General features: G+C 45.6%; 1 protein-coding gene across 1 annotated transcript in view; it reads left to right on the top strand.

Annotated features, from left to right (window-relative positions):
• The first annotated feature begins 707 nt into the window (after positions 1–707).
• The window catches only part of Got2 (glutamic-oxaloacetic transaminase 2), a 27638-nt gene continuing 10271 nt past the window's right edge, over positions 708–18074 (top strand). The window contains exons 1-4 of the mRNA XM_021220326.2: positions 708–903; positions 11516–11672; positions 13449–13577; positions 14854–14913. Coding sequence (XP_021075985.1) covers positions 815–903; positions 11516–11672; positions 13449–13577; positions 14854–14913 — 435 coding nt within the window. The 5' untranslated portion in view covers positions 708–814. The remainder of the gene's footprint in view (positions 904–11515; positions 11673–13448; positions 13578–14853; positions 14914–18074) is intronic.

The following is an 18074-nucleotide window of genomic DNA, read 5'->3' as shown; positions in this document are numbered from 1 at the left end:
ACACAGACAACTGGAGTGGTCGGATAAATTAGACTGGCAAGTGGTTCAATTCTATACAGATTTCTGCGAAGTGTGCTGGGAAATAATGACCCATGTTCAGAGTGGACACAGTCAACTTGTGGGCTTGTCTCAAATTCATTCTCCCAGTCTTTAAAAATTTATTCATTTCTTCCAAACATAATTATGAAGATTTGATGTGCAAATCTTGATCCTGGGTAATTTTGTATGGACTAATCAGGCCATTTTGGGGGCGGGGCATAATCTACTAATCTCAGTTAATACAACTGCCCCACAAAATATGCCTGCTCTCCTCTAACAGGGACATGAGAGCAATCTGGACCTTGAAAGACCTGCATTTTGGGAAACTCCAACTGGTGGGTTGGAAGGAAAACCATACTGTATATTAAAGGCTGTGGAGCATTTGGAAAAAAAAAATACTTCCTCGGGGTCAGTTTACGTTTTTTCCTTCTTTCAAACTGGCACACTAGCAGCTGCCTCTAGCGTAGCGGATGATTAACTGGATACAGGGCGCTGGGCACCGCGGACTGCACATCCTTACATACAAGTTTCACAGGTTTTACAGGCGGCGATTAGCAGTGCCCTTGCGAGTTTCCATGACCTCCGTGGAGGCGTCGTCATTCTACTCCCGACCGCAAGGGGCCGCTGCGACATGGCTCGCTCCAGGCGCGGGGCCGCTCTAGCCACGCCCAGGGAAGTCGCTGTCCTCACCTTTTAGGAGCCCGCGCCTCGGTTCCAGCGGACGCTTCCCCTGATCTCGGCTCTACCACCATCCCCTGCCGTCTTACCGCCCACCATGGCCCTCCTGCACTCCAGCCGCATCCTCTCCGGGATGGCTGCTGCCTTTCACCCAGGCCTAGCTGCTGCAGCCTCTTCCAGAGCCAGGTGAGCCGAGGGATACGGAGATGCAGCGGGACCGCGGGCCTGCCCCTGCCCAGCCGAACTGTGGACCCTGCGAAACCTGCACCCCACCCCGCGATCGTACTCGCGCGCGCACCCTCACCCTCCTGTGTCCCCAGGGGTTGCCTGTCCCGGGTCTGAGAGTCCAGTGTCTGCGACCCGGGGTGACCCCAGGACCCCTCATCCCTCCCCTGTATCGCTGGACAGAGAGCCAGCATAGCCCCCGGGAATTGTGGCTCTCGACTGCACCCGGAATCCTATTCTAGCGGGTGATGGGGGGTCCAAGATGTGGACTCAGCACAGTGGGGTGCGGGGCGAGGGGTGAGCACGTGGGCGGTGGCGCTGGGCCATCCTATAGCCGATTGGCTATGGTGCCGGAGCTGCCTGTTGCTGATTGGCTGTGGTGCAGGGGGGCGCGCGTGTCCTTGACCAGCTATCCGGCGTCCCGCCGGGTCCAGCTGTCAGGGTCCAGAGGGTTAAATCTGCCAGTGCTGTGTAGAAGCAGCGTGCGTAACAGAGGGAAATGTGACCACATGGAAGGAGGTTCTCGGGGCGCCCAGATCCGGTGTGCATCCGTGACCTTGGCGTGGTGCATCCTTCCTTCAGTGTCACCACACTAGTACCTGATGTCTTTCCCCAGACAAACCCGTCTGGCCTTTGGATGGAAAAGGGTTGAAGTGTACTTTCTTTGTTTTAAACCCTTGGGAGATTCAGCTGACTGGAAGCCATCCATCTTTCTCTGCATTTCAGTCGGCTCTTTCCTCCTCAAAATATTTCGTAACCCAGTTTCTCCGAGCCAGGCCCTGGACCAGTTGCTGGTGATGCCGCTGTGAGTCAAGACAAGAGGACTGACTTCCTTTTTTAAAAAAGACAAATGAGTCACTCTTAAACTGAGGTGTACTGAAAGTTCCAGGCCTAAACGGGAACTAGTAACTCCTAATTCTTCCCTTGGCCTCAGGAGAGTCTCCTGGAGTACTACAGACACCTCCCCGGGGCACATACTAACCGGGAGCGAAGCCTGCGGAACATTTTATGCTTGCCTTCTGTCCTTTGAATGTGTTCAAGCATCTTCAAGGTAGTAGAACAGTCTGTCCTTCCCAGAGTCCGTTTTTTTGGCTCCATGCCAATGGGCGCCCTTTCATGCCTACCCACCTGAAGGGGAGGATGGGGGTAAAGTTATTTATGCTGCAATTTGGAGAACAAACAAGGGGTACTTGTATGGGTAGGAGGAAAATCAGTTTTCCCGTTATTTTAACCTTGAAATATCCCTGTTTGTAAATATATATATATGAAATACCTGACCTTCACTTAAACTGTTTGGTGAGGTTTCCCCTTGGGTGTGATTGCTTAGTGATTTCAGTCTGAGAGCCTGCCTGCTGTTTCTTTTCTGCCATTTCCCAGTTAGAATTTAAGGTAAGGGAGAGCAGAGACCTTGGCAACTTTTAGTTCTGAGTTGTATCTGAAAGCTTGCTTCAATGTTGGGGTTACTATGTAGCCCTGGCTAGCCTGAAATGTACTATGTACACCAAGTCTGCTTGGGACACGCTGCAGTCAGTCATCTTACCTGTACCTTCTTAATGTTACTACAACCAGCTTCCTTCTCCCTTCCCCCACTGGGGACAGAATCCAGAGCCTCAGTGCAGACCAGGCAAGCACTGTGCCAGAGAGACAGGCCTGGCCCGTGGAATGCCTTTCGCTTTGTATATTTTTATTTCAAGCCCTTATTTTCTAAATAAATGCATCATTTTTAATTTTTCATTTTTAGCTCAAAATCTACACACGGTGCTGGAAAATATGCATCAAAATCAAAATTTTAGGGGCACGAGACAGGGGAATTGCTTTGAGTTAAAGGCCATTCTCCTGAGCTACAAAAAAGAGAAAAGAGTTCCAGGCCAACCTGTGCTAGAGCAAGCGATTTTAAATAAGAAATCGTTTCAAAAGCTGCTTAAACCTCAGGAAGATAAGAGGCATTTGCAATGCTTATCTGAATACTTTGTACCTAGCTTCTTTTGGTTGAGTGGTCACTGTTGCTCAATGTTTGTGGCCCTGCACTCTCTGTCCAAAGGGCATTGTGGGAATCATTTTGTAGGCCATGGGTTATCAGTTTACCCCCGGAGCACTCTGGTTTTCATCTAATGCTATGTCTTTACAAATAGCAGAGCTCTCCCAAGTCTATAATCTTCACAGTTTTAAAGCATGGGATAATGAGGGGCATAGAGAACCTGACATTTGATCGGTGTAGATGATCAAAAGATTACTGCCCCATTTGCTTAGCATGCTTGACATTCAGAGTTTGGGGCATTGGGGTTTTGGTTTTTTGTCTGTTTGTTTGTTTACGTGTTATGCAAGAATATTCATGGCTGAGGCTCCTAGAGACTTTATCTCCTACATATTTTATGTAAGTGTTGTTCATACTGTTAAATAGGAATGATACCTCCTGCCACTTCAAGAGGCAGCTCTGTCATTGTTTAAGGGCCTTTTTTTAAAAATGGAAAGTCGCCTTCTGGACATTTGAGTGCCCTTGACAGTCAAAGTATTCATTTCACTCTGTGCTTGATGACAGTGATGTGGACAGGCAGGTGGCTGCATGGCTTCTGTCTGGGGATGAGAAACAACCAAAACCTATTTGAGTTGTTTCAAAGTATGTGTCTCTCCCTCACAGCTTACAGTAATGGCTAATGGGAGGAAAGGGAAGACTTTTTGTTTGTTTGGTTGGTTGGTTAGTTTGCTTTGGGTTTTGGTTTTGAAGCCAGGGTTTCTCTGTGTAACCAAGCCCTGGCTGTCCTGGAACTCGCTTTGTAGACCAGGCTGGCCTCACAGAGATCTGCCTGTCTCTGCCTCCCATGTAGCTGGAATCAAAGGTGAGCTCCAGCACTGCCTGGCTAAGGAATAATTTTTCATTCCTTGCCTAGAGCTAAGAATGGGAAAAGCTGATGTCACCCGAGAATGTAAAAATAATAATAATAATTTTAAAGTCAGAAAGAAATGCATTTGGCCATATGCTGTTTGAAGGTGCCACATTATTGGTCTTACAGGTGACAAGTGAAACTGTAGTAAATGACTTCAAGACTAATGCCAGTGACCATCAGAAACACTGTGTCTGGCTCCTCTGACTGTGTTTTCTTTAATACCAACCCTCTGATGTAGATACTGTTACTGTTAAGCCACATTTAACAGATGAAGATTCCTGAGGTTGGGAGTCCCTTCTCTTGCCTCTACTCACTCAGTTCATAAGTGGGTAAGCTACTTGAATCCCAGCAGTTTGGCCAGGGCAGGCTATTAAAAGGCACCATTGAAAAGAAGTAAAAACCTGGGAAATCCCAAGGCGGGGGGCGAGGGGGGGGGGGAATCTGCTCTTAAATAACAGAATTAGCAGTTTGCCAAGCACCCACCAGGTCGGGAGCCTGCCACAAGTTATCACTCATGAGAGTGAGGCTGGCTGGAAGTACTAACTGGCAGCACTTTCCACGGGACATGGCTGGCTAGGAAATCCTAGTGAATAATTAATTCATTGTGCCCTGCTGAAGCATTTGGCAGAGACTAGACGGATGAAAAGAACCTGAACATTTCTCCTAAGTCACCCGGAGCCTGATTTCTGTGCCTTCCCGTTTCTACTGCAGCAGCGCGCAGCTCCCACCCACTCCGCCTTCATTCTTAAGCTTGTGTTGCTCGCAGTTTTCCTCCTTAGCACCAAGCTCCTGGGGCCCCTCCTCCCGGAAGCCCTTCCCCCCCCCTCCCCCACCAACTTTCCTTTAAGGACTTTCTTTCTGGAAGCTTTGCCAAAAACATTCTCAGTTCCCTATCCCAAAGTCATCACTGTGACTCATAGCCAGGTTGCACTGTCAATGCCTCCCTGCTGGTCACCCCACATCCAATCTCGTAGGAAGTGGTTAATATTCTGCTCTTTACCGTCCCAACTCTGAAAACATTAGAACATGTCAAGTTTATAATCACCTTAGGACACCTTAAACCTATAGCTGTTCTTTTTTTCTTTAACTTTTTGTTGATTCTTGGTGAATTTCACATTATGCACCCCAGTCCCACTCATCTCCCTGTCCCTTCATGTCTACCCCTCTGCCCCTGAAACCTTCTCTCCTCACCCACACCCCCCAAAAAAAGATAAAAAAAAAAAAAATTATGGAAGCTGTAGTGTATCAGCATGTGTCCCAAAGGTAGCCTTTTGCCCATGTATCTTTTTTTTTTTTAAAGATTTATTTATTTATATGTAAGTACACTGTAGCTGTCTTCAGACACTCCAGAAGAGGGAGTCAGATCTCCTTACGGATGGTTGTGAGCCACCATGTGGTTGCTGGGATTTGAACTCAGGACCTTCGGAAGAGCAGTCGGGTGCTCTTACCCACTGAGCCATCTCATCAGCCCCTTGCCCATGTATCTTTATTTGCAAATGTTCATTGCAATGAATCACTGGCCTGGTTCAAGGTCTCTGGCTTCTGCTACACTCTCAACACTGGATCCTTACTGGAACTCCTCTTGTATATCCCGACATCGCCCTGTGTCTTAGAGATGCATCTGCAGAATAGGCCTTTCACATACTCCAGCAGTGAACAGACCAACTCAAAGCCCTGGATCTGGGCCTGGGGGAGGGGGGGGCTTGTAGCTGAGTTGCTCGGCCCCACCAGCTCTCCTATTCGGGCACCTCAAGGGTGAACTTTCCAGCACTGCCCCCAGCTAGCTCACCCACTGCCACAGCCTGCCAAGGCAGGGTTCATAACAGTAGCAAAATTACAGTTATGAAATTACAGTAGCAATGAAATAATTTTATGGCGGGGGTCACCACAACATGAAGAGCTGTATTAAAGATTCTCAGCATTAGGAAGGTTGAGAACCACTGCCTTAAAGACTTTCTTCATAGAGCCAGGCATGATGGCCCACACCTTTAATCCTAACACTCAGAGGCAACTGGATCTCTATGAGTTTGAGGCCAGCCTGTAGACACCCACCCCCATACACACATACATACACACAACAACAACTTTGTTTATATAAAAACTATAAAAAGCTTCTTGCTTATCTCTCCTAAGAGAAACTGTAAGATGATCTTTTCCTCAGAGGGATAGTCTAACATGAAGTGAAATCCTTCAGTTACATTCTGCCAAAGCCTTCAGCTACGTTCTCTCGGATTGGAAAGCCAACATTTTTCAGGAAATTCCAAACACAGATTTAAATGAATTCTGCTTACCTGTATTTCATATCCAGTTTTAGGAAGGCCAAATGGTAAAGAGCCAGCAGATGAAGTTTGGTCATGTAATTGAAATAGGACCGTGATTCCCTGAGGGACAACCGTCGCTTACCTGTTTATCCAAAAATGACAATAAAACATTAAAGTTAAATATGGAGCGTAGTTGTGAAGAATCTTCACTTTGGGGACTAGGGGAATGTCTCAACAGTTGAGAGCACTTATTGCTCTTAAGAACCCTGGTTTGGTTCCCAGCACCAACATGAAGTCTTACACGTATCCATAACTCTGGTTCCGCATGATCTGACACTTTCTTCTGACCTCTGTTAGCACCAGGCATGCACACTGTGCACATATACACATGTAGGCAAAACACTCATACACAAAGATAAGTCTGAAAATAATTCTTAGCCAGAGAATCCGGGTGAGGGGTTTTCATTTAATCAGGACCATAATAGAGTCAGCCTTAAGTTTATAGAAATAATCTAGGAAAAGCTTACACTCTACTGTCCGAGCTGATGGGAAAAGGTAAAAAAGGGTGTTTTATGTGGTAGCAAGTAAAGGTATCACTACCAGGAAACCTAGGCCATCCAAACTGAACAAACTCTAAAGACATTGAAGCATCAGTTATAAACCAGACACCACTGCTCGCCACCTCCTCTCGATACTTGGCTTTCCATCCTGGGCCCGGCAGGATGGTTCCTGCCCAAGCGAGTGTTAGGAAGGCTGCTCTGACGACAGCAAGGCCCGAGAGCATACCATGGACACTGACAAATGCACTCATCACTGGAAACCTGGACATTTGCATGAAGGAGGCAGGAACTTCAATATGCAAGTAGAAGCTGAGTTCCCCAAAGCTGTCTGCCAGGGCAAAAGGAGGGTCCCGTACATAGCTCTATGCTTGTTCTGAAGAGGCAGTGAGGGCTTTTATCCCTCTGGTTGCCTAGGTCCCCATTACCACTCTCAAAAGCCTGAAGATAGTCACTGGAGAGGAAAGCCTTGAACCCACAAAGGGAGGGAGGGAGGGAGGGAGGGAGGGAGGGAGGGAGGAAGGAAGGAAGGAGAGAGAGAGAGAGAGATGGGAACAGGATTCATCATCTGAATTTGTCCTCACATGCCCTTTCATATATCTGATACCATCATATGCTGAGGCGTCAAGCAGGCACAACCACACCTGACAGGTCAAAACTATTTTCATAGCAATACAAGGTGTTATTTACGGTAATGCACATGGTTTTCCATGCTTCCTGTTTTCAGATGGTTAATAACTAACAGATTTCTCAAGTTTAGTCCCCAACACAGTAAATATTAATAGCTAAGCCCCACGCAAGTGGAAGCTTTGGGAGGAGCTGCAGCTAGGCGCTCTGACTAACCTACACCACCCCCACTGTGAGCTCCGGAACTGTGTTAGCAGCCAGACACAGTAATCCCAGCAGTCAGGGGATCTGTGGGCAAGTGGCTTAGTCATTCCAGGCCACCCTGGGCTACATGGTGAGAGGGAAGAGAAAGCATGTAGCCCACAGTGCCAAGTGGGCTTCTCCAGCCAGAGACTGAAGCCAATCTGCACCTATGATCCCAGGTGCCCGGGCCCCACTACAGACATTTGTATAGTTGAATCTCAGGTAAGGGAGGAAAATAACAGAAGTTCTTTAGATTCCTCAAAGTTTTAAGAGTAAAAGGGAATCCTGAGCCAACAACTAAAGGGGCCCAGGACAAGCTGCCTTTTTCCCACCTTGAAAAAAAAAACCAGTAGTATTTCACCTGGTGGAGTATGTTTTCAGCTACTTATTAAGTTCCTTTTAACTTCTTTTTCCAGTGAAAATTGGGGGAGGGGGAGGGGAGGCAGGGATGTGAGTCCCCACATGGACAAACAAGAAAGCACTTGACGTAGTTTAGTACATGTGTCCTTTATCCCCTATTAAAGTGGTGGCAGAGAGCATGCCCATAAAATGACTGCTCTCCATAGAGAATGTCAAAAGACTTTAAAATATACTTAGAATTCATTGTCTGCCCAATCACAGAAGTTATTGGTAGTTACAGAACCAGTTCATTAGTTAACACACTGTTTGAACATGTAAAGGTTATTAGAAATTGTCTTCAATGACATGAAATAGAACTGTTCCCAAAAGAAACACTTTACCCCAATCTGATCATGTGAAAAACCTCCCAAGGGAGCCCGTGGCATGTATTTGGCTAGAATATACCCAAAGCACCCATGTCACCAAAACCAAGGAAATGGAAACTGCCACAGCCAAGAGAAGCCTAAGGAGATAGGTGGTTTCCTAGAGAGTTAAGTGAACAAGGACAGATTTAAACTAAACCAGGAAAATATGCAAGGTAGCTCTAGGGCTCTGTAACTGGAATAAACGCACCTTAGTCATATTTAGTGCTAGCAAGGGGGTGAGAAATATAACCTGTTCTAAGCCTTTTAAAAAAAAAAAAAATCCAGACTGGGTTATGGCTTATACCACAGTAGTAGAACCCTTCACTAGCAAATAATTAAAAATATTAATATTAATGAGGGCTGGATTGAAAGCTCAGCAGTTAAGAGCACTGACTGCTCTTCCAGAGGTCCTGAGTAACCACATGGTGGCTCACAACCATCTGTAATGAGATCCAATGCCCTCTTCTGGTGTCTGAAGATAGCTGCAATATACTCATAGACATAAAATAAACTCTTTTTAAAATATATATTAATAAGAATAAATACTATGCCTTGATATGTTAAGTATTCATCTAATACATGTTTTTCCTAAATGTAAACTGGTTGAGGATGAAACAAGCTGAAAAACATATTTTAAGGTAGTGCATTCAAAGTAGTAAAACGGTTATTTCACATTTGCCAGGAAGCCTATGAATTGATGCTATAAAACTAGGATTATGCAATCTTGTCCATCAGTCCCGTACAGAGATGGAAAACACGTCAGGCAGGTGCTTAGTCTTTCCACATTATTGACACATAGTAAGGGTAGGCTTTGTTTTGTTGTTTAAGCTGCAGAAATCCTAGTGTAAGCTCCAGTACACTGAAGCACCTGACCTAGGTTTCAGGCCAGGGAGCTGGACATGTGGCTCAAGTCACGTTTGTTCAACACGCACAAAGCCCTGGGTTCAATCCCCAGCAACTACACAAGCCAGACATACAAGTGTGCTTGTTCATTTGTTTTCTGGGCTATATATGAATGTTTTCATTTTAATCCCAGGTGTGGCATGCGGGGCTGCCTCAGGTTGTCCACAGCAACCATGATTTGCTTCCTTCTCTGGCAGGGCATGACTTGGCCAGCTGCAGATACTTTCTGCAACTGTGTGATGTTTGGAATTCTGGAGACTTTTCAGACAGTATATAAATCATAGGCCCGGGGTCTGGAGAAATGGCTCTGCTGTTAAGAGTATCGACTGCTCTTCCAGAGGTCCTGAGTTCAAATCCCAGCAGCCACATGGTAGCTCACAACCATCTATAATGGGATCCGATGCCCTCTTCTGGTGTATCTGAAGACAGCTACAGTGTACTTGTGTACATAGAATAAACAAAATCTTTAAAAATAAATAACCCGACAGTGGTGGCCCATGTCTTTAATCCCAGCACTTGGGAGGCAGAGGCAGGTGAATTTCTGAGTTCAAGACCAGCCTGCTCTACAGAGTGAGTTCCAGGACAGCCAGGGCTACACAGAGAAACCTTTTTCTCTCTCTCGACAAACAAACAAATGAATGAATGAATGAATGAATGAATGAATGCTAGGCCCCAAGAGGTGGGTTGTTGGTTGCTATTGGTCAAGGTTTGTTAAGCAGTCATGTAAAAAGAAGAAACAAGAAATTTGGGGGTTGGGGGAGGAATTTGATATCCTGACAGCAAAGAACAAACTTGCCCCTAAGGAACTTGGACACCCCTAATCAGCAGGAAGTAGTCTAACCAGATAGATAACCCTTGCCCCCTTTTCAACCCTTGACTTTATTCAGGGATCTCTTTCCTTTCCTATCTATCTTTCTTATCTAGTGTTAGGGGGTGGAAGGGTGGAAGGAAAAAGGGTAGAGAAAGGTGAAAGAAAGAAAACTCTACACAAAGTAACAATCACCGGCTACAAGGCGTGAATTCCCTTAGTGAAACTTCAGCAAGGCTCAGTGAAACTAACAGCTGTGGGTTGCCACAAGATACACAGTATCAGTCTTGCCTGCTTGGAGCCATCTTGCCATTGCTGGTCATTGTTGTGGTTTGTAAGGTTTTTTGGTTTTGATTTTTGTTGTTTTGTTTTGTTTTTCGAGACAGGGTTTCTCTGTATAGCCTTGGCTGTCCTAGAACTCACTCTGTAGACCAGGCTGGCTTTCCGCCTGCCTCTGCCTCCCAAGTGCTGGAATTAAAAGCATGCGCCACCACTGCCCTGCAGTTAGTAAATTTTAAGGCAGAGTAGGACTACCGATTGCTCCTCCCCCTTGGCAGCTTGCCGAGCAGTTTTGGTTATGATGAAATTCTAGTCCACAGGAGGCGGCTTCCCAGGAGGCGGCTTCCCAGGAGGCGGTCCAGATCACTTTCTCCAGAGTCTTTTGTCTGGCATGTGTATTTTAGCAGTGGGAGCTTACTTTCAGTTTCTCGGAGGACAATGGCAATAGCCATCTTAGTTTGGGAGTCTCTTAGACTCGCCTGACCAATAAGCAAGCCAAAGGAAGGTTTCCCATGCCTGGCACTCTTGTTAAGTGGTCTAATGCGCCTGAGTAACATTGTCATCCAAGTGGCATCACGTTGTGAAGTGTGTGTGTAAACGGAATGAAAACGGTTTCCCTATGGCTTTTCAAACCTTTTAGACACCCCCCCCCCCACCTTATTGGCCTCCTCTCCTTTTCTGCTTCCCAGTTAAAACCACTCCCTTGTTTTCCCCATTTCCCCCTTTATTGCACCTGTATCCTATCCCCCTCTAGCGGTCTCCTTGGCCCCTTTTATCTTCCCGATTTCTGTAGTGACGCCAGGTTTTACACTTGCATCTAAAGCTTCCGAGCTAGGGAGAGAACATGCAGGCAGCACCTGTCTCTGGGTCCAAGTTACCCCACTCATGCCTACTGGTGATGCTCACTTACCTGAAACCTTAATTTCCACTTTTCTTTACAGCCGAATAACGTGTCCCGATGTATATGGGCCACGCCTTCATTATTCATTAATAAGCTGAAGGAAAAAAAAAATGTTTTAAAGCTGTGGTTGTACCCTATCCTACCCAAAATAACTTGGGTGCTATCTTTCTGCATCGTATCATATTTGTGCTGATTTCCTCCAGTCTTCTGAAGGCTTTCGTGCTATTGGAATGCTGGCACCTGTCCTGTAATACACACATGCCAAAATGGATCTCTGGCAGAGCAGAGACGTATCTGGCTGTAGGAATGGAGCTCATGGCTGGGGTGACATATTTCTCATTTCAGCTCCTGGTGGACCCATGTGGAAATGGGACCTCCAGATCCCATCCTGGGAGTTACCGAAGCCTTCAAGAGAGATACCAACAGCAAGAAGATGAACCTGGGAGTGGGTGCCTACCGGGATGATAACGGAAAGCCTTATGTGCTCCCCAGTGTCCGCAAGGTGAGCTTGGCACTTGTCTCCTGCTAGCTAGGACATGGAACCTGAGCCAAAGGGAGTGCCAGACCAGCTGGGTGTGGTGGCACACACCTTTAATCCTAGCACTCGGGAGGCAGAGGCAGGTGGATTTCTGAGTTAAAGGCCAGCCTGGTCTACAAGTGAGTTCCAGGACAGCCAGGGCTATACAGAGAAACCCTGCCTCAAAAAACCAAAAAAAAAAAAAAGGGGGGGAGTGCCGGAACAGGACTTAGGGACCCCACCCCAGCACCCCCACGCTCCCAGGTCCTGGCTCTGGCTTTTTGAATCACCTGGATTTTCTAGACCATGATCTTCCTTACCTGAGAAAGCAGATCAAAGCCACGAGGCCTGTAAGATTGTAAGTCAGGCGTGGTGCCTAATCCTGAGAGGGCACAAGAGGATGACAATTTTAACATCCTCTCTTAAGGAGAGGAATAGCCAGCTGCGGGTGCAGCTACTCTTATTTCTATCCCTCTGGTGATTGCTGTGGTGAAATCCACACACAGAGAGACATGTGCTATCCACCCTTCCTGAACTACAGGATAGCTTCTTTCATTCTCCATTTTTGTTATATTCAGAAGTTATTTGAGGCTGGAGATATTAGTTGTGATAGAGTGTCTTCTGGCATGCAAACACATCACAACATCACAAGAATTCTAAAAATGTATTCGATGATTGATAAGCTATGGTTGTAGGCTAGACCACAACTAAGCACTGCTGTCCATTATCTCAACAGTTCACCATAACCTATGAGTCAGGAATGGGGACCATTTTTCCCATGTCACAGTGTAAGTTCCCTGACTGGCACGTACATGCATTCCTCTTATACACTCAATTGAATTTTGTCATCTCACACACCTAACACATTGCTCATAAATTTCATTCTTTTGTATTGCAAGAGAGCCCTATTATGTTACATGATAACCAAGAATGACCTTACCTTTTCATATAAAACCCTTTAGGCAGGATGATGGCACACACCCAGTAATTGTGCTGGACACAGTGGAACCTTTAATGCTAGCCCTCAGGGGGCAAAGGCTGGTAGATTTCTGGTAGTTTAAGGTCTATGCTATATAGCACGTTCCAGGACAGCCTACTCTACATAGAGAAACCCTGTCCCAGAACAATTTTAAAAATCTCAGGACTTGGGAGGCTGAAACAAGATACTGGCAGGTTCAAGTCAACCTAGATGTCTTAGGTACTTTTCAGGTGCAGTGACAAGACAGTGACACCAAGCAAGTCATAGCGTTTGAGTTATGGTTTCAGAGGGTAAGTCCCTGACAGCAGAGCGACTCCAAGGTGAAGAATACCTGAGAGCTCACAACTCGATCTGCAAGAGAGAGGCAGAGAGGCACACACACACTTCCTCCAACAAGGCCACACCTCCTAAACCTTCCCAAACAGTTCCACCAGCTGGGATGGAGTACTCAAACATATGAGTCTATGGACATTCTCATCCAAACCACCTTACTGGTCCACATATAAAACGATTTTTATTTCACAAAAATGATAATATTAAAACAGTAAAATTTATTTCTGCTCTATGATACAAAATGTCAACTCTTCCACTTATCCTTCTTAAACAGTAACTTCATATGGAATATAAGGCTTGCCAAGTGGCAGGAAGACCATGAAGGCCCAGGAGTTCATAGCCAGCCCAAATAGCAACGTGGCCTTTGACATTTACTTCATAAACCGTTTATGGTCATCTCAGTAGATGGGGGCAGAAGAAAAAATTAAGACTTACGTTTTCTTGTCTAGGCAGAGGCCCAGATTGCTGCAAAAAATTTGGACAAAGAATACCTGCCCATTGGGGGACTGGCTGAATTCTGTAAGGCTTCTGCAGAACTGGCCCTGGGCGAGAACAACGAAGTGTTGAAAAGCGGCCGGGTAAGCCAGCGGGGCTTGAGCTTGATATGGGAAATGTTCACTCGGTTAATATGTGTGTAATGGCTGAGGTGGCCATGCTTACTGATAGGAAGTTTAACTATATCGATTATCTTGAAGATTTGACCGATCACCTTGGCCCATCTTGGTGGTGGTGTTGATTTTCATCTTTTTATGCCGAATATGCATTACAAACACCTCCCTGGGCCTCGTTATAGGCCTATAATTAGTCCCCACAATCACGTGTTAAGCTTCCAGCTTGGATGGGAGAAGCAGCCGTGAGTAGACCATGGGGGCAGGGCTGGTATGGCTGTCCTCTGCTGCCCTGTCCCAGGGCATGGACAGAGAGGCCGTGATCCTAGAATAAAGACATGCGCACTGACTGTGTTACTTTCTTTTGTAAGAAAAGGGGGAGATATGGCTTAATGGATATACTTCCGAAGTTATTTTTCTGCCTAAGATTTAAAAACATAAAGTATTAATATCTCACTGGTGGAATACTAGCCTCAAATGTGTAAAAGCCCTAGGTTCAGTCCTCAGCACTCCAAAGAATAATATACGTGTGAACTAGATGTTTAAAGAAACATGGTCTTTCTAAAATAGCGTTTGAATATAGTGGCTATTTTAATGTCTTTATATTTGTGTGTGTGTGTGTGTGTGTGTGTGTGTGTGTGTGCAGAAACCACTCCTTTATTCTATTGAGAAAGATTTTTATATCCTAAAATTTTCCATATAACATAGATGGTTATATGGAATTCGCCATCCAGAATTCACTTGTAGTGGCCAGCGAAATGGCTTAGCAGATAAAGTGCTTACTGCACAGCCCTGATGATTTGAGTTCAGTCTCCAGATCCCACAATGAAGGCTGAAGGAAAGAACCAAGCTCCAAGGCATCGTCTTGTCTTACACATTCACACACACACACACACACACACACACACACATGCCACATGTATACCTCATGCCCATATACACAGGGCATACACACACAGTACAAACAATTCAACAGGCGCTGGAAAGGTGGCTCTGTGGTTTAGAGTACTTGTTGCTCTTCTAGAGAGCTCGGGTTTGATTCCCAGCACCCATATGGCAGCTCACAATCGTCTGTAACTCCAGATCTGATGCCTCTGGACTTTGTAGGGCAACAGGCATGAGCGTGGTGTACATACAAACATGCAGACAAGATATTCATAAAGTAAATAAATGTCCCTATACAAATATCAAATAGCTAGAAGAATGAAGTTCTAAAGTGTAAAGACTGACTTTGTCTCCCCTACAGTTCGTCACTGTGCAGACCATTTCCGGGACTGGAGCCTTAAGGGTCGGAGCCAGTTTTCTGGTGAGTGGAACTCTTTCAAGAATGAAATTTCAGTGGGTGGGGAGTCAGAGAGATGACTCAGCAGTTAAGAGCACTGACTGTTCTTCCAGAGGTTCCAAGTTCAATTCCCAGCAACCACATGGTGCTGCAGAACCACCTGTAGTAGTAATCCAACCAATACCCTCTTCCGATGTGTCTGAAGAGAGTGACAGTGTACTCACATACATAAAATGAAAAAAAAAAAAAAAAAAAAAGAATGAACTTTCGGTAGGAGGTTAATAGCACTTCGTAGCCTGTGTGTGGCTATTCACCCAGCACCAGGCTTCCTCTTTCCACAGAACCGGCAAGTTTCCTGTCGTCTGGTGAAAGAAAACACTATAGAGAAATTATAAGGAATAAAGTAATAATAAAGTCCATGTATTGAGCATATAGTGGGGTTTTAGTTTTTGTTTGTTTGGTTTTTGGTTTTTAAGTTTGGTTTTGGAGTTTTTGTTTTGTTGTTTCAGACCAAGGTCTTACTGTGTATCTCTGCCTGTCCCGGAACTCTGTGGAGTTCAGAGACCCTCCTGCCTCTGCCTCCCAAGTGCTGGGATTAAAGACATGGGCCACCATATCCAGCACAGCATGCAGTATTGATAGAGAGCATGTGTTTTTAATAAACTTCCTCAATTCCTGTCTTAGTCAGGTTTTCTGTTGCTGCATCAAAAACCACCATGGTCAAAAACCACCATGGTCAAAAAACACCATGGTCAAAAACTAAATTGGGGAGAAAAGGATTTGGTTTACACTTTCCATATCACTGTTCATCGTGGAAGGATCGCAAACATGGCAGGCTCCTGGAGGCAAGATCTGATGTAGAGGCCGTGGAGGGGTCCTGCTTACTGGCTTGTTTCCCTGACTTGCTCAACCTACTTTCTTGGGTTTTGTTTGTTTTTGGTTTTTGGTTTTTTTCGAGACAGAGTTTCTCAGTATAGCCTTGGCTATCCTGGGAACTCACTCTGTAGACCAGGCTGGCCTTGAACTCAGAAATTTGCCTGCCTCTGCCTCCCAAGTGCTGGGATTAAAGGCATGCGCCACCATGCCTGGCTCAACCTACTTTCTTTTTGTTTTTTTTTGTTTTGTTTTGTTTTGTTTTGTTTTGTTTTTTCAACCTACTTTCTTATAGAACCCAGAACCACCAGCCCAGGGATGTCTTCACCCATAATGGGCTGGGCTCTCCCACATCAATCACTAATTAAGAAAATGCCTTTCAGCTGGATCTTATGGAGGCATGTTCTCAGTTGGGATTCTCTTTTGACTACTTTGTGTGTCAGGCTCACATAAGATTACCCCGCACAACTGACCCCTTGTCAACTTCATACACACATCACCTTTAAGCCACAACTTTCTTTTCATATTCAACCCTAACATCTCACAATAAAAACCTACGTTACTTTAAAAATCCCACAGGCTTTACAAATTCAAGCAAATAAAAATTTCAGTATCTTTAAAAATATCCAATCCCCTCTATAATCCAAAATCTTCTAAAATTTGAAAGTTTTTCAACTGTGGGCTCCGATAAAATTCAAAATTAAAGACCTTTAAGAGGCTACAGCTATAATCTGAACCAAGAAAAACCAAACTCCAACAGTATAAAGAACTCAATGTCCAGTTATCTGGGATTTACTCAGGATCTGGGCTCCTCCAGGGGCTTGGGTCACTTCTCTAGCTCCGCCCTCTGCAGCACACGAGGCTTTGTCTTCTAGTCTCTGGCTGGCTCCACTCCACTGCTGCTGCTGCTGTTCTTTGGTGGCCATCCCATGGTACTGGCATCTCCAAAATGCTAGGGTCTTCTGCTGCAACTGGGCTGCACTTTCACCAAGTAGCCTCTCTTCGTTAGGGTTCTACTGCTGTGAACAGACACCATGACGACAGCAAGCAACTCTTGTAAGAACAAAGTTCAAAGTCTCTTCTGAGACTCATCCAATCACTTAACTGTAATTCCCAAAGCAAAACAGGAAACCAGCTGGGCAAACTCCAAACTCTGCATCTCCATGGCTGATGTCAATGTTGTCTTCAGATTTTTCAACTCCTTTCTCGTCTTTGTCGACTGTAAAGTATTTCTGGCTCCTGAACTGTTTCACTCCCTGTTAGCAGCTTTCCTTAGTAGATAGATCACGATCCTGGCATCTTGCACATCTTGGGGATTCTCCCCAAGATACAACTTCAATGTTATAGCTTCTTGTTTCAATGTCTGGGGTCCACACACAATCTTATGAGCTTCCCCAAAGGACTAGCCTCACTTCTCAAGCTCTGCTCTCAGCACTCTAAGCTCAGGTTCATCCACTCCACTGCTGCTGCTGCTGTTCTTAGTGATCATCCCATAGTACTGGCATCTCCAATATGCTGGGGTCTTCTGCTGCAACTAGGCTTTACCAATAGGCTCTCTTCATGGTGCCAAGCCTCATCTCCTTTGCATGACCCCTTCAGTCCTGGGCTGTCAACTGCAACTGAAGCTGCACCTTCACCGATGGCCTTCCATGGCCTCTCACAGAGCCAAGCCTCAGCTGCTCTCCCTGGCCCCTTCATGCCTTCAAAATCAGTACCACCTGAGTGACTCTTACACTTTACCAAGTACAGCTGCAGCAGGAGATACAACCTTAGCTATCTCTGGAACACAGCTTCTTTGTGCTCTCAGAAAACATTTCCCAGATTTGACCTCAGCGATGCTGGTCTCTTTAATCACCACTAATTTCTTAGCTCGAGAAAACCAGCATCAATTGTCCCAGTAGTCTCCTTCTCCTCTTAACTCTAAAGCCAGAGCCATTTGGCCAAAGCTGCTGAGTTCTGCTGCTTGCTGGGGCTGGAACATGGCCCCCTTGTTTTATTACATTATCACCAGATTTGTGTTCTCTAGCTCCTTCACTGTCTAAACTTGGCTGTCCTGGAACCTGCTCCATGGACTGACTTTGAACTCAGAAACCTGTATGCCGGTCTCCTAAACAGTGGGATTAAAGATATGGTCCACCAAGCCTGGATTTAAGTTTTTCTTCATCTAGAACTTTCTCTGTTCTAGGCTGGCCTCAGACTCAAGAGATCTCCTGGTATTAAAGGCTTATACTATGCCTGGACCTAAATTTAGCCAGGTGGGATTTGCCTCAAGGCAAGTCACTACTCCTTTAATTCAATTTAATATCCTTGAA

The sequence above is a fragment of the Mus pahari genome, chromosome 20 (assembly GCF_900095145.1).
Source record: "Mus pahari chromosome 20, PAHARI_EIJ_v1.1, whole genome shotgun sequence".
In the NCBI taxonomy this organism is placed as follows: domain Eukaryota; kingdom Metazoa; phylum Chordata; class Mammalia; order Rodentia; family Muridae; genus Mus; species Mus pahari.
This window is presented reverse-complemented; position numbering and strand designations above follow the sequence as displayed.